This window comes from Marmota flaviventris, chromosome 2, assembly GCF_047511675.1.
Source record: "Marmota flaviventris isolate mMarFla1 chromosome 2, mMarFla1.hap1, whole genome shotgun sequence".
In the NCBI taxonomy this organism is placed as follows: Eukaryota; Metazoa; Chordata; class Mammalia; order Rodentia; family Sciuridae; genus Marmota; species Marmota flaviventris.
The window spans coordinates 183,637,461-183,654,456 of record NC_092499.1 but is presented as its reverse complement, the minus strand read 5'-3'; the positions used below and the strand labels follow the sequence as shown (position 1 = coordinate 183,654,456).

The 16,996-nt window shown below is 38.0% G+C and overlaps 1 protein-coding gene across 3 annotated transcripts in view; it reads right to left on the bottom strand.

Moving 5' to 3' along the window:
- Ralgapb (Ral GTPase activating protein non-catalytic subunit beta) overlaps positions 1-16,996 on the bottom strand; it is a 104,371-nt gene that overhangs the window by 29,487 nt on the left and 57,888 nt on the right. For all 3 annotated transcript variants that reach the window (XM_027945196.3, XM_027945199.3, XM_071608919.1), the window contains 6 exons: positions 13,528-13,710; positions 11,952-12,103; positions 7,351-7,538; positions 5,653-5,759; positions 4,087-4,239; positions 1,710-1,919 (listed from right to left, as the gene is read on the bottom strand). In XM_027945196.3, coding sequence (XP_027800997.1) covers positions 1,710-1,919; positions 4,087-4,239; positions 5,653-5,759; positions 7,351-7,538; positions 11,952-12,103; positions 13,528-13,710 — 993 coding nt within the window. The remainder of the gene's footprint in view (positions 1-1,709; positions 1,920-4,086; positions 4,240-5,652; positions 5,760-7,350; positions 7,539-11,951; positions 12,104-13,527; positions 13,711-16,996) is intronic.

Sequence of the window (16,996 nt, the reverse complement as noted above, 5' to 3'; positions counted from 1 at the left end):
TCATTCACTTAACATGTTATTAATTCAAAATTTAGCCAGCATTCACTTATATACTTTTGTACACATATTCATAAGTAAGACTAATTTGTACTTGTTTGTTTCTGTATGTGCTGTCATGTTTGTAATTAGAAATATGCTAACATTCATAAAATAAACCAGGTGCCTTTCTTGACTTTTCCCTATGTTCACATACAGAAGAAAACTGTTATTATTATTATTTTTTTTTTGCAGAGCTGGGGATTAAACTTAAGGCCTCAAGCATGCTACGCAAGTGCTCTACCACTGAGCTACATTTTCAGCTCCTATTATTTTATTTTGAAATAGGGTTAAGTTGCCCAGGCTGATCTTGAACTTGTGATACTCCTACCTCAGATTCCCAAGGAGTTGGGATGACAGGTGTGTGCCACCACGCCTAGCTGAAAATTTTCTTGAAAGCTTAAAAATTTCAACTAATATAGAAAGCATGAATGGAAAAATCACAATCTCAGGGGAAGGGCTATTAGGAGTCCTCATCACAAGATATAATGATTTTCTTCTACCGTATTTTTATTTACTGCTCTACTCTGTTCTGTTTTTCCTACTAGGAATATCACTAGTCATTTGTATGCTGGATCTGTGCTTCTTGCCTTCCCTGTTTACCACTGTATTTCTTCTTATTTTCCTCTTTCTGCTCTTTTATTCTGCATTTTAAGAGATTTTATGTTCATATTCACCATCACAAACTCAGTTTTCTACAGTCTTAAAATATTTTCTCTCTTCATGCTAAAATCCAAAATCACACAGCAATGTCGTCCTGCTTTCCTAGAAAAGTTAAATGGCCTGTGGCCCGATAGTTGCTAGGGAGGAGTAAGAGCATAGGACAACCTTGGCAATAAACAATATCTTGCCTCACAATCTTCAGTTGTACTTTTCAAAACAAACAGGCCTTAGAATAAACTCCCAATCTACCTTTAAATAAGTTATTACACATTTTAAAGCTTATTTCTGTATCTAAAAAACAAGGATAGTATTTTAAAGATAATTTAAATACTATTTAAAGATAAATTGTTTAAAAATAATGGAATTAAGAATAAAGGCAATATTTATCTTAGAGTTGGCTTACTTTGTGTTAAGTACTGCCTGAAGAATTTTACATGTGTAAATCTTCACTTGAAGAGATGGATACTATTATCATTCCCACCTTACAAGTAAGGAACTGAGAAAGCCAGTCATTCAAGACCACATAGCGACAAGCAGTGATACCAGGACATAAACCTAGAAGTCTGATCTTAACCAACTATACGACACAAGAAGAACGTGGCTTACATATTACAGAATTAGCCTTATTCTTTTTAAAAGTAATACAAATGAACTGAAACAACTATAGCCCACACTTACCATAATAAAGTTGACTATGGGAAGATTTTTAACATTCCTTTTCTAATTATCTGTAGATTTCACTTACATGTGCAACATGGGTCCTGTATCGACCAAGGAAACTCAGAGCTAGGTATTTTATCAAAGTTGTCCCCTTAGACAGAACTCTGAATGAGATGAGGGGGTGAATTGTCCTGGAGCTCATGCTATATAACCTACTGAATTTCATCTACTTTCATGCAGTGTAATTAGTCTTAAATTTTTTTCTTCTATCTTCATAAAAATATTATAGTTATCACAAACTGAATATTAATTTATGAATATACTTATTGATTAAACTTCATGAAAATTACCTTCAATGCCTCTAAAGACAAAAATCCAAAATGTGAGAGGAAAAGGCGGGCTGTTTGAAATTCCTGGGCAGGTGGTGGGGGCTTGCAATCCGTAATGGGGTCAGGAAAGCTTCTCTTCTGCAGCTCTCCCTCACTCTGCTGCTCAAGGTGTATCTCATAAGCAATCTGCTGGGCCATGCCACTCCTTAATTTTTCATGTCTCTCTTCTAACTGAAATAAAGCAAATATTTCAGTTTGGAAGAACTATTATAAAAATAATCGGGTTACTCTTAATTTTAAATAAAGTTAAAAGTAACAAAGAAAATGAAGATAATTTTCAATGATCAATATTGTACTTCAGTTCAAAATAGAGCATATAATTAAGGAAACATGTTGCAAAGTTAAAACTACACCAAAAACACTTCCCCAATGCCTCATAATTGCTCCTTCATCTCCTGGCTGTAAATGATATCATTCCATCTCTGCTCCTCTTCAAATAGGCAGGAAAAGGGACAGAATTGTTGCTTCTACCTCCACTTCCAGATCACTATCTATCTTCATCCTGCACCATCACCTCATCTTTTTCTGGGGGTGGGGAGGGGAAGGGGATGCCAGGGATTGAACTAAGGGACACTCAATCACTGAGCCACATCCCCAGCCCTATTTTGTATTTCATTTAGAGGCAGGATCTCACTGAGTTGCTTAGCACTTCACTTTTGCTCAGGCTGGCTTTGAACTCATGATCCTCCTGCCTCAGCCTCCAGAGTCACTGGGATTACAGGCATGTGCCACCACGCCTGGCACCATCTTATGTTCTTGTTTGAGTGTCTCCTAGGTGCCCCCCAGTACTAGGAACTGAACATGCTAGGCAAGCACTGAGTTACATCCCAGTCCTTTTTAAATTCTAATTTGAAATAGGATTTGGGCTCAAACTTGCCATCCTCCTGCCTCAGCCTCCTCAGGAACTGAAATTACGGGCAAGCACCACCATGCCCAGCTGGTCTCGTTTTTAAAAATCTTAACCACATGGATTCCTTGATTTAGTCTTGGAAATTCCACCTGACCCCTTCCTTCCCTTCTGACCAATCCTATTTTAAATTTCCATCCTCTGGTGAGTAACAATCCTTCTAACATTCTGGCTTAACTCAACAACCTCCTCAAACTTTACAACTTACCACCTATCAGCATATCTTCAACCGCAGACGTAACCTACTTTAAAGGCTATAACTCTGAAATTCCCACTCTAATCCTAAATTTCCTTCCTGCATTCCCTGAGGTTGTGACTCACTATCACCAAGGGACATTTAACCCCTCCTCATATTTTTCCATGCCATTTCTGGCTTCTGTTTCCCAACTAAGCTTAAATCTCCATACCTTCTCCTCATGCCTTCTCCATAAGCACAAAATACTCCTCCCATCTTGGCCTTTCCTTAGCTCGGTAATTTCTTCATGATCTTACCCATTCTATACCCTCTCTTTTTGTATTAATAATGTAATTTATATTCACTGCCTCACCCTCATTAACCATTCAATCCCCAACCCCTCAATTTCTGCATCCCACCTCACACACCTTTGAAGCTTTTCTCAAAGGTCACCTACATTTTCATGCCAAAATTCAGGATTTTATATTATTCCTCCTTCTCCTTGATCTCTCCAGCTTTGACAGAGTAGCCTTTCCTCCATTTCTGTCCATTTGTTTTCTTACCTAAAATACCTCTGTCACTTACTTCTTGAGGCCCAAGGTTCTTCTCTCTTGATTTAAGAGACCAGTCACTTAGTCTAATTATCTAAATTAATCTTAACTAAAACTTTTCTCATCCTCCCAAACCTATCGTCTTCCTAACACCCGTATTTCTGTATATTGCACCAATATCTCTTTATCACTCAAGCTCAAAACCTAAAACTACTTGGCTCCTTCCCTTTCCTCATTAACCCAAGAATGCTTGAATCTACCTTCACAATACACTATATATATTAAACTTCTTTCAGTGACAATCCTTCCTTTTCCTGCTTGGATTATCAGTTGGTCTCTGAATTGGTTCCCCTTCTCCAAAAATCCTCCAGTACAAGTGTCTGATCTTATCACTGAACCATTGAAACCTACTAGGGAAAAGCCAATTCCTATCATTCCCAATTTACATTTGTCTTGCCTCCTGGATATCAGAGACCCAAGCCATTTTATGAATCACCACCCATAACACTAAAGTCAGTCTTAAACACAAAAGTCATTTAAGAATGTTCAGGGTTGAGAACAAAGTTCAGTGGTAACCACTTACCTAGCATATGAAAGACCCTGGGTTCTATCCTTAAATCCTTAATTTTATATTTTAAAAGATGAACTCCCCCATGAATGTTTATATCGACACCCTTAACAACTGCTAGAAGTAATTTATCTTACTTCTTCAGTGACAATTTCATGCAAATCTGGAATACTCAGGTCTGCTTTCACAAAAGGTATCTTGTCCACCTCTTCAGGAAATGGCCGATGTTTCACAGTATACTTAAATCCAACATCATTTTTAGGAACTGGGCGAGGTTCAGGCACAAATAACTGTTAAAATAATACAAAGAACGTTATGTTTCTTGCATATGATCTAATGCCCATCTGTAATGACATGTATTTCCCTGTTTTGCTTTGATACCTGTGTTTCCTTAGGATTATATGTCATAAAAACTCACAAGAGAATCCACAAATGATACAACTAAGGGTAAAGACAGGCAGCTTGCATACCTGCAAACTCAATTTTATTTTATTTTTCTAAAATTGTCCATTGTAGATATTATATTTTTTATGACTGATGAATGGGGCTGTAGACCTCTATAGCCCAAGCCTGAATCTCCCACATTCAGTGATAAGCCAAAGAGTGAGACATTTCAGAACTTTAAGACTCAAACTTCCTTCTTCTCTAAGAATTCTCAAATCACTCCATATAATAAAGTAGAAGTTCAGTTCCCTGGGGGCATCTCTAGAAAGTGAGTTCAATTAGAACCTTAAGTGGCTTAATTAGGAAAGTATGGGTACCAAATCTAGGTCTTCAAGGCTCTAAAACCTTGCATGAATGTATACATGGTATATATTGAGCTACAATAAATTTTAGTTCCTTTCCTGATTCCCTTCTGCTTCAATCTTAAAGGCTTACAGAGCTGCTGACAGAATGTGATCTGCTCATCACAGGGTAACAAACAGCTCATCTAAGAGTCATCTAGGATGTTATATGATTTTAGGCACATGCTCCAATTTTATGGATATAATTCTCAGTAATATAAGTACAAGCTTCCAAATAATACATGAAAAAAGCAGTATACCAAATGACTTTAGTCCTATTTAAGTATAACTATTTATAGAAAGAGATTGAAAGGAAATTCACTAAAACATTAACTGGAGCTATCTCCCTCTGGAGAGTATAAGTTGATTTAATTTTTTTCCTTATTATCCAATTATAAATGTCATAAAAGATTGTATTAAATACAATTTATTACCAATTACATGTAATAAATCAGGTAAAACAATTTGAAACTAAGTCCTATTGCTATATATATATCAAAAGTCTAGCAATTTTTTTTTTATCATATGTATCTTTTATTTTATTTTAAATTGAATAGAAAACCCTGGGAATTGTAAATTTAAATTGGGACTGATAGGAATTGGCTGTTCCCTAGTAGATTTCAATGGCTCAGAATAGTAGTCTTTATTCCTAAGTGGAAATCTGAATCACCTGGAAAGCTTTTGGAAAATACAACTGCCTTAAAGGTGCCTTTAAAAACTAATTCTGTAGACCTGGAATTCCAAGTTCCTAAAGCAATTATGATGTGAACCCACAGACTGAGGACCTGGACAGGGATCAGAATATTGATTGTATCAATGATTTTTGTTGGAATGCTATTTAACCTTTAAAACCCCCACCCCCACCCCACCCCCACACTCCTCAGCAGTCACTTCCCTGTAACTTGTGATGGATAATACCTTCTGGTTTGCTTTTGCTCCTCTGGGTAAAAGGCAAAGCTGTTGTGCCCAAGCAAGTCTTCCAGACATCCCCCGGACCAGCACAGTGACAGAGGGGAAAAAATCATCTAGAATAAAATGTTTGTGTAAAGTTTTTATTTCAGACAACAAATCATTTTTTAAAAAGACAACTTTTTTTTTTTTTAAACAACTGCAGAACTTCTCATAACCAAAGTCCTAGCTCAATGTTTCCTAAACTTCAATCCTTTGTGTATTCCCTTTGTGGTTTCTGCCATACCCAAGTATAATGAGTACTATGAGCTTACTTTGTACCAACCACTCCTAATTTTTAACTTAAATTTAATGAAAAAGGAAACTGTGAATCTCTACTTTAAATGGAAAAACCATGAAACTTGGTGTGTTAATTATGTATCTTTAAAACACATCTTTAAAAATGTGGTATATATATTCAATGGAATATTACTCAGCTTTAAAGAATGAAATTACAGCATTTGCCAGTAAATGCATGAAGTTGGAGAATATCATGTTAAGCAAAATAAACCAATCCCCAAAAAATAGAAGACCAAATGTTTTCTCTAATATGTGGATGCTAATTCACAATAAGGCGGGGGGCACTAGAGAAGAAGAGAGTTACCTTAGTTAGGTAGAGAGAACTGAAGGGAGAGAAGGGGAGGAGATGTGGAGATAAAGGATAATAAAACGAAACAGACATTACTGCCTTATGTATAGATGTGACTGCATGACCAATGTGATTCCACAACATGCACATGCAGAAAAATGAGAAATTATATCCCATCTATATATATATATCAAAGTGCATAAATGCAGTCCACTGTCATGTATAACTAACTAAAACAAATTAAAAATTAAAGAAAAACAAACACATCTTTAAAAAGACATAAAATAATGTTCACCAATGCTTTAACCAACATCATCTCACTTACCTCCTGTGGTACACACACATCTTTGGGAAATGCTATCCTAACTAATAACTTTCTAATGTTGGGAACAACAATTCATGAAGTAGATTGGGTGTCTGCAGTGTTGGTGTTATAGTCATGGCTCCGTGTACAGCTGCCCAGCCCAGGCAGGCACTGTTTCCTCTGGCAAAAGTTCAGGGACAGAGAATATATGTGTGGAAACTCAGGAGAGGGGCTGGGGTTGTGGCTCAGTGGTATAGAGTGCTCGCCTAGCATATGTGAGGTCCTGGGTTGGATTCTCAGCACCATGTATAAATAAATAAAATAAAGGCCTATTTACAACTAAAAAATATATATATTAAAAAAAAAAGAATTCAGGAGGGGCTTCCTTATAACCCAGATCCTTTTTTTTTTTTTTTTTTTTAGTTGTAAGATGGACACAATGTCTTTGTTTATTAATTTTTATGTGGTGCTGAGGCTTGAGCCCAGTGCCTCACGCGTGCTAGGCAAGTGCTCTGCCACTAAGCCACAAACCCCAACTCTCAGATCCTCTTTATTTTCTTCTTTTATTTCAAATGTAGAGTCAAACCTGTTCAGTTTCTCTTATTTTTTTAAATTTACTTTTTTAAAAAATTTATTTCTCAGGTGTTATTGCCACATAGTTCTAAATCCTTTAGACAAACACATAAATACTTAGAATTCAGTCTTTTCCTTTGCTCACAGAAGTGACAAACACATTGATTTAGCACTAGAGAAGTCTGAAAGTGCTACAACTTACTCTGCTCATTTCCAAGAGGTTGCTCCAGCATTGCTAGGATAACACTGTTATCCAAGACAAAGTACCGGAAACTATGCTTGTTGATAGTTGGCAGCCTGGAGTATTTGATCAGAGTGGTCTCATTCACCAGACTACAAGGAGAGGCAGGACCACTGGGTGAAGGAAATGCACCAAGCAACTGCATAATACTATGGAGAATGAAATAGAGAACAGTTAATTCCCAAAGCAAACTTGTAAAGTTTACTTCACACATCCATGTGTCCTTCTGCTCCTCTGAATTGTAAGTGGCCATGGCCTTCCTCTTTATAGGTCAGATTTGCTCCCTGTGGTGAATATCATGGTGTGCTGTCCAGATTGTGCCCTCTAAGATTGAAAAGCCCATTCCACCAGTTGCAGGGAGATGTGGCCACAGCTCTCAGCTGAGTTGCTTTCTAGGACTTGCCCTTGGCCAGTAAGAAACACTCCTTCATGAGCTCCAGTCCAACGAATAGTTGACGCAGGGTTAGAGTCCATGCCCCCTCATCTCAGCTTGAGAGAACACTGAAGGGCCAAGTGAGTTTCAAAGTGCTTTGCTGCAACTGCATCCTAGTTCAGTTCCTCCTTTGCCTAGTCCTGCTTTCTCCATTCCCCCGTAGGGATTTATACAAAGAGTACTTTCCAATAAAATCTCTTGAAAACTGATTTCTCTCAGAATTTGCTACCCCAGGAACATACTAACCACACTTCCAAATCATGAAACTCCCAAAGATTTTTAATTCTATCTGTATTCTCCAGGCTTCAGGACTATTCTAGCTAAGTATTATAGGCCTAGAAAAGGGCCTAAAGATCAGCCAAACCCCCTCACTTTTCTGATAACAAAACTCAGGCTCAGAAGAGACAGATGACTGTTAAGAGGCCAGAAACCAAGAGCTGCTGCTTTCTCCCTGTGTGGGCAGGAGTAGATACATACTCATGTTACAGATAGGAAACTTGAGGCACTAATAGTTACATCTCACAGAACTAATGTAATTACTAAATCAAAAACTATATGGAAAAATTTTCTATAAGCTGGAATTCAACTGATCAAGTCTTAATATTCAGAAACATTTATAGAGATTTCTTACAAGTACTCAATGAAAAAATAACAATAACTGAACATAGCTCTTACTCTGTGGAAAGTAATGTTCTAGGCACTGTATATACATTGTTTCATGTAGTATCTTAACAACCCTGAGATAGGTATCATTGTTTTTCCCATTTATAATAAGAAATTGAAGCTCAGGGAAAAGTATCTTGTAATTAAAATATAAAGGTTCTATCCTGTGGTTCTAATGTCATCTGACCTTTTATCACTCCAACCTCAGCTGAGTGGCCTCTCCTCTCATTCTAAGGCTAGAACCCAAAGATCCCTGATAATGGAAGACAATGTGGTACAACAGACGTTTTCCTTCCATTCTCTCACCTCCTAGAAGGACTATCTTTTTTTTTTCTTATTGTTTTAGTTGTAGATGGACACAATGCCTTTATTTATTTATATGTGGTGCTGGGGATTGAACCCAGTGCCTTACATGTGAAAGGCAAGCATTCTACCACTGAGCCACAACCCCTACCCCCAAGAAGGACTATCTTAAGAATTCCAAGGACCAAGAGAATTGATCAGTTCAGGCCTCTAATAATTTGGGGAAAACAGGTGAAGTATTAGGAAATCATTAATGAGAAAACATGGCTTTGGTTCTAAAACTGGACAAAGATGGATTACACAAAGCATACAGGCCAACTGAGCTTGTGTTCCATGTAAGAACCTAAGATATTATCAAATAGGTCCTAAAAAAGGAATAGGTCACTGAGATGCAACCATACCAGTCTACCCACATTTTCTCTTTTGACAGTAACTTGACTGGAAAAGTGAGCAATTATCCCTTCAATCACAGTATTTGACAGTGTGTCATGATAAACTTGTAGCTATGATTTAAAAATCCATGTGAACCTTAAGGAAATTATCTGCTGGTATGCTTTGTGAGTCTGTCTCTTCAATATTTTTATCAATGATTTTGATTAGAACACACAGGACAAACTCATTAAATTACTGAAGACAGAAATCTGGCCTCTACCCAGACTGGGGCAACAACAGTAGTATGTATCAAATATACCCAGGTATAATGATGACAATATAGAATTCCATGCTATGTGATAGGGTCAGACAGAGAGAGCACAGAGGTGCAGAAAGCAGTCTTCCTTCAGAAGAATAACCCAAAGGTCACAAGGAGGTAGCTAGATTTGATGTAAGCATTGAATAGTGGAGGATGTGGCCAAGAGAAGAGAGAGAGCCTGAAGCTCAGGAGAGGAGCATAAGCATGTAAGAGCATGCCCAGTTCACAAGTAACACGACCATGGCAGGGGTGTGTTGGGGAGCAGTAATGAGAAAGATTAGTCTTCTTGAAATTCAGACAACATGGCAGAAAAGATACCTACTTCAGATTTTCAATCACTCAAGCTACAGAATAAAAACTATGCTTACAGATGAGGAGTTTAGCAAGATAAACAGAAAGGATTATGATACTGAAAACAAGAAAACCAGGCAAGAAGAAAAGAGGGCCTGGAGTAGGATGCTATCTGAGATTAGAGGGGGCAGAGAGAATATTTTACAAAAGTCAAGTCTGTTGGATTCAACTGCTGGCCTCATGTGAGGAATGAGAGATAAATCAGAGAAAAAGTCAAAGTTCTGTGTTTATATAACCAGAAACAGTGATGATACTGACAAAGCAGCAACCATGACAGAACAGAGAGATTTGGCTGTGGGCATTTTCCATGATAACAGAATATTTCTGTATCTTCTTCAAGACTGGCAACCAGAGAGCCCACTGGTGGAGCTTCCAGCAGAGACAAGGAGAGAAGAAGAAAAAGAGATGAGCTATCTAAATAACTGCTGTCTAGATTGGGGAGAAGCACCCAGTGCTCCACTTACCCTGAGCACATATCCAGTTCTCACTGCTAATCATGCTCTCAAAGGAAAATCCCACCTAGGCTAGGATGCAGCAAATTTATTAGTATCATGAAGAACTTCCAATGAGAAATGCCCTTCCCATTTCTCTCCATATCCTTTTCCTCTGCAAGGCACATGCCTAATTCTGTGACACTTTAAGGTTACCCAAGGCTCTTCTCTGAACTCCTATTATTATCTACATAAGCTTTAGCTGCACTCACATTTTTATGATCTTCTAGCTATTAGCAAAACCTCCACAGAGGAAGTCACTGGAAGTCCAGCATTATACAAAAAGAGCAAGACTTAGCTAAAGCAAGCATCCTGTTTAAAATTTACTGAATGACCTAAGCTCAGGAGGAACAAAAACAAATCCAACTTCACTATACATACTCCAAGTAAGACCACAAACACCCAAAGGCTGCTGGTATCTTGTTTTATTTATTTACTTATTTATTTTTTTATTTTAAGTACTGAGAACTTAACTCAGAGATGCTTCACCACTGAGCTATATCCCCAGTTCTAGTTAAAGACAGCATCTTGCTAAGTTGATGGGTGTCTCACTAAATGTCGAGGCTGACCTCAAATTTGCAATCCTTCTGCCTCAGCTCTCTGAGTCAATGGGATTACAGGCATGTACTATGGTGTCTGCCTAGCCTGCTGGGATTTGGGGAGGGGTTGATTTACATACAAATCTTCAAACAGTCTTACTTGCCACTTTACTAAGACCCAAACAAGCCACCCCACACTGGCTAGACATTCCTCCTTCCTACTTTTACATTTTTCTAGATCTTCACTTCATACTTGTCCTTTTCTAAGCCCCTTCTATTCATCACTCCTGTGACTCCATGTAATTTTCCCCCACTTAATGGTCTGCACCACCAGCCTTTTTCTTTATTCCTTTACTACCAAAATGCTGACACAGCCATCCTGGCACCTTCTTAACTGCCCCATAATCTGGCTGACAACTCAGAGTCAGTTTCCATGTCATTTTTCCTAGGGATGTTGCTTTGGTTTCCCATTATCAGGAAGTACTCATTTCTTCTTTCCAACACCCCAGTGCTTTCTTTGTACCTCTTCTCTTGGAACACTAAGTACCCACCTAATATTACAGCAATTTGTGTTCATAATTTATCCTCCCTACTGTCCAGTAGTAACTGAATCTGATTTATCTTTGCAATCCACTGTCAGTTCTTTATAGGAAGTTAATAAATCCTGGCTGAATGAACCTATGACATAATATAAATGATAGAGCAGAGATCATGACCATGGAACTGGGGAGCAGGAGATCTGATGCTGTAACCATAGACAGACACCTCTCCTCTCTGGACTCAGCTATCAAACTGAGGGGGTGGAATGAATCTCTCCAAGGTCCATTCTAGCTCCAACATGACCTGACACGAATTAACATCAACCATTATAGAAAAACAAGAGCCCAAACTCTTCACCCCAAGTTCCTGGTTTCTTTTGATCTAAAACACAGGTTAAAAAAAAAATTATATATATATATATCCCTTTCCATTTTATTTTTGGAGAAAGTATCCTAGAGGAGCTGAACAACTGTGGAAGAGATGAAACAGGCAGGGATCACTGCTAACCCTATCTAATTCCCAGGCTCAGTCCTTGGCAGTCACTTTCATACCATGTCAGGGTGGCTTCAGCAGCATCCTTTACCCTCATAGATGCAGGGTTTGGCTCCTTATCTCCTTTGTATTTGACCTCTTGCTCACTGTTCTTGGACTTACTTCCTGAGATACCCAGTTCCACAATCTCCAGTACTTCCTTAAGACAGTCCTAGGAGCAGGAAAGGCAGAACAATTTTTATAATATACCTTTCTTATGAGAAAACAAGGAGTACATGAAAATGCTAACAGTGGTTGTATTTTGATGGTGGAGCCTCAGGTTCTAATTTTCTTTAATAGGTAAAAATTAATATCATAGTAACATAATAAATCTTATACCTCTCCTCCAAATTTCTCTTCGAAAAACTAAATTTGCAGGTTTAGAGAGTAGATACTAATTAAAATTAAATCCAATTCAATTGTATCAGTCATAATTTCTTAAAAATTATCATGGATCATAAGCCATGAAAGAGAACAGTAACTCAAAACTTTGGATAGCTTAAGACATATTAGATTATCTAATATATCAAAGGGAAATTAATGAGTGATCAACTTTTTTGGGGGGGGCGGTGAGGGCAGTAATGGGAACTGAACCTCAGGGCATTCTATCATCGAGCTACATCTACAGGGCTGGTCTTGAACTTGTGATCCTCGTACTTCAGCCTCCTGAGTCACTTGGATTATAGGTGTGCACTAGCACACCAAGCTGTTCACATATGAACATGGGAAAGTTATGTACGATTCATTCTACTGTTTTTCCTATTCCCATCCCTACCTTTCCCCTTCATTCCCCTTTGACTAATCCAATGAATTATGACTAAGATTTTATTGTGGGGGGGAGGGTACTAGGAATTGAATCCAGGGGCATTTTACCACTGAGTTATATCTCCAGTCCTTTTTATTTTTAATTTTGGGACAGGGTCTCGTTAAATTGCTAAGGCTGATCTCAAACTTGCGATCTTCCTGCCTTGGCCTCTCAAGTCAAAAAGATTATAGGTATACAGAAAAGTGACTTAGATTTTATCAACAATAAAATTTTAAAATTATATAAAGATCTCTATAAATACTAACTGTGATAGCTCTTCTTTTACTTTCACTGAATTCTTATAATGCCTGCTTTCCTATAAGGACTAATGGCAGGGAAACCACACTAGTTATCTGTGTCTACTGAAAAGTGAAAAAAATGTCTGTGAAGTAAAATTTTTAGATAAAAGCAATCTTTACAGATAAGTTGTGCTGTGCTCTAGCATTCCAGGCTAGCAAATCAATTGCCCTTCCTGTTTTGGTAATAGGTGCTCAAAGTGTTTACTAGCTATTTCCAGGATACCAACCTTTCAGTAAGAACAATATTGATAGGTCAGATAAATCAGGCAAGTCTCCTTTTTAAAAGAACTTCTCTATGGGTTACTTTGCAACCAACGAGAAGTATGACAACAGTTTATATGTTGTGCTCAAAATAAGAAGAGTTCTATTAAAATCTAACAAGTATATTGAAAGTGTGATATTGTATTTAAATTTATATATTCTCTTATACAAGGCATTTGCCCGACATACATTTCTGTTTCTGCTTAATGTTTTAAAATTGAATAAACTCACCTTTTCATCAAGCATATCAGGGTGCTCTGTCAGCCAGACACACAGACACTGAAAAGCTGCCACTATCATGGAGTGCAGATCCCGGGAGTGAAGAGGAGCTGGCCGACTGCACTGGTACACAATGTAGCTGCACACAGAACTGATGGCTCGCTTCCGGTCTCCTGAGTCAACCATCACCTTCACCTGAGCATGTTCATTTGGGGAACAAAAGCCATTAGCAAGGAACCACTGTGCCAATTTCAAAGCATCTTTGTTGAGACTGAGCCTATCTGAGAATGTGATATGCCACAGAAGGCCTTGTTTTATAAATATTATTTAGACAGAGAAACAACATGGAATATTTCAGATGTACTAATCACACTCTATAAAAATAGAGGCAGTTTTCAAAGCCTAAATAGTATTTCACTTTAGCATGGGTTTTCATGCCTAAATTCAATTCATTTGTGTCCATCTACTCCTCATCACCAGTGACTGAAAGAATAGCTGGCAAGGGAACATGCACATCTTCAAGCCCCATAATGTAACCTCACAGAAATGCTCTGTGCTCTGCACCAGTTTGGTATAGTTGTTCAGAGGTATGTTTATTTTCTTTTTTTTAATTTTTAATATTTATTTTTTAGTTTTCGGCGGACACAACATCTTTGTTTGTATGTGGTGCTGAGGATCGAACCCGGGCCGCACGCATGCCAGGCGAGCGCGCTACCGCTTGAACCACATCCCCAGCCCCAGAGGTATGTTTAAACTGTACCTATTTAAAGTGTACAATCTGATCAATTCTGACATAAGGACAAATCCGTGAACTATACCCATAATCAAGATAGTCAAACATATACATCACCCCAAAATCTCCTCATGCACCTTTGTAATCTTCCTCCCATTCCTCTTTGCCCCCTTCCCTAACCCACCACTGTTCTGCTGTCACTATAGATTAGCTTGCACTTTCTGGAGTTTATAGAAATAAAATCATTCATTATGTGCATTGCAGCTTTTCCCTTCTACTAGGCAGTTATTTTCAAATTTATCTACATTTTTGTATGTATCTATTTTTTATTCCTTTTTATTGTTGAATAGTATTCCACTTCATGAATATCCTAGCTACCTGTTAACAGACATTTGTTTCCAAGTTCTGGACATTACAAATAAAACTGCTGTGAACTCCTGTGCAAATCTTTGAATGGATATATGCTCCTATAGTGGGAGGGAATGACTCAAACATAGATAGATATGTTAATCTTTTTAAGAAACTGCCAAGCTGTTTTCCAAAATTATTATCCAGTTAACATTCCCATCAATAGTTCTTTCATATTCCTCACCAATATTTGGTATGGGCTATACTGTTTGCCATACAAATAGGTCTGTAATGGTAACATACTGTGGTTTTATTTGTATTTCCCTAATAATACTAAACATCTTCTCATAGGCTTATTTGCATATCTTCTTTAGTACAATGTCTATTCTAATTTAACTGAGTTGCTTGTTTTATTATTGACTGAGTTTTCTTGTTGTTGTCTTGTCTTTTTAAAAGGTTTTATTAAGGTCTTTTTGAAGTAATATCCAAACTCCAGATCCAGCTGCCAAGGAGACCCTCTTCTGCGGTGGCTGGGGCATAGCAGATGGCTCTAGCTTCCTAACCTCCCATCCAAAGATGAGGTGGTCGAGTGCATCTCATCTTTCAGGTCCACGATGTTCAGTGGTCAATCAGACAGGGGCTTCTTACTGACAATCTACTGCTTGGTCCCAGCACAGCATGACCTTCACTTTAATGCCGAGCACACCCTATCTGAACAGGACCCAGTAAGCGTAAGTACCAACATAGCTGCTGGTATGGTTTGGATATTAGGAGTCCTCCAAAAGCTTATGTGTAACACAGTACACAGATGCTCAGTGGTGAGATAATTGGGTTATAAGAATTTAACATAGTCTACCCAATCCATTTCCTGGATTAAAAATTTGAATTAATTAATAGGTGGTAACTGTAGGCAGATAGAGGAGGTAGGTCACTGGGAGTGTGTTCTTGGGAATTATACTATCCCTGACAACTTGCATTCTGTGTGTGTGTGTGTCTGTGTGTGCGTGCGCGCATACTTCCTGGTTGTCATATATGAGCAGTTTTCTTCCACTATATCCTTCTGCCATGAGGTTCTGCTGTACTTCAGTTCCAGACTATGGAGTTGACTGACCATGGACTGAACCTCTAAAACCATGAGCCAAAATAAACTTTTCTTCCTCTAAGTTGTTCTTGTCAGATCTTGGTCACAGCTACAAAAAGCTGACTAACATAGCAGTTAATAAGGGCCCCTAAATGGACTATCCACAAAGTTCATGGATTCAGTTCATCCTTAAAAGTTGCCCTGACATGAGTTGGGCACAGTGGAGCTCACCTCTAATCCCAGCAACTCAGGAGGCTGAAGCAGGAGAACTGTAAGTTCAGAGCCAGCCTTAGTAACTTCATTAGGTCCTAAGTAATTTAGCAAGATCCTGTCTCAAAATAAAAAGGGCTGAGGATGTAGCTCAGTGGCTAAATGCCCTTGGGTTCAATCTCTTGTACCAAACAAACAATTAAAAAAAAAAAAAAAAAAGGAGCAAGCTGCCCTGAACTATGACCTTGTTGCCCTTGACTCATTCTTCACAAGGACCTGCAGTAGGTCTGCATGGTGAACCCTTCTACAACTTTGTAACACAGACTCTAGCAGGCTACCCTTACAGCAAAAAGTTTTACTTGCCCTCAGGGAAGCCAAATCTCTTCTGAATTACATTTGTCAATTTGCAAGAACGGTTTCCTTCTCATAAGAACGGTTTGCATCCTAGAAGCTAAGATAATAATTGCTGTACTGGTTGATCACTTGGACCTCACTGCAGAATAGCCATCTTCAGTAAACTTCTAGTGAGAAACTCATTCAACTCAGCTGTGAAGATACACCATCATATGACAATTTCCTCCTCTTCTTGGAAATTTGCACCATCACATTGTTGTCACAAACCGTCAAAAGGAAAGGCTATTATTGAGTTTTGAGAGTTCTTTATGTAATCTGGATATAAATCCATCATTAAACATGAGCTTTGTAAAGATTTTCTTCCACTCTATGACCTGTTATCTGAAGTATTTTAGAAGAACAGTAGTTTTCAAATTTTGATGAAGCCTAATTTATCAGTTTTTTTTTCCTTCAATAGTGTAATATATAAGAAATGTTTGTATAACCCAAGGAACTTCTATGTTTTCTTCTAGAAATTTCAGACTTTAGGCTTTACACGTAGGTTTAAAATTCATTTTGAGTTAACCTTTGCACAAAGTATAAGTTATAAAACAAAGATTTTTTTTTTTTTTTGCAGATGAGCCAATGACTTAGGTTACTAAGGCAGGAGGATTGCAAATTCAAGACCAGCCTGAAGAACTTAGAGAGACCCTGTCTCAAAATTAAAAAAGGTTGGGAGTGAAGCTCAATGGTAGAGCTGTCCCGTGTTCAATCCC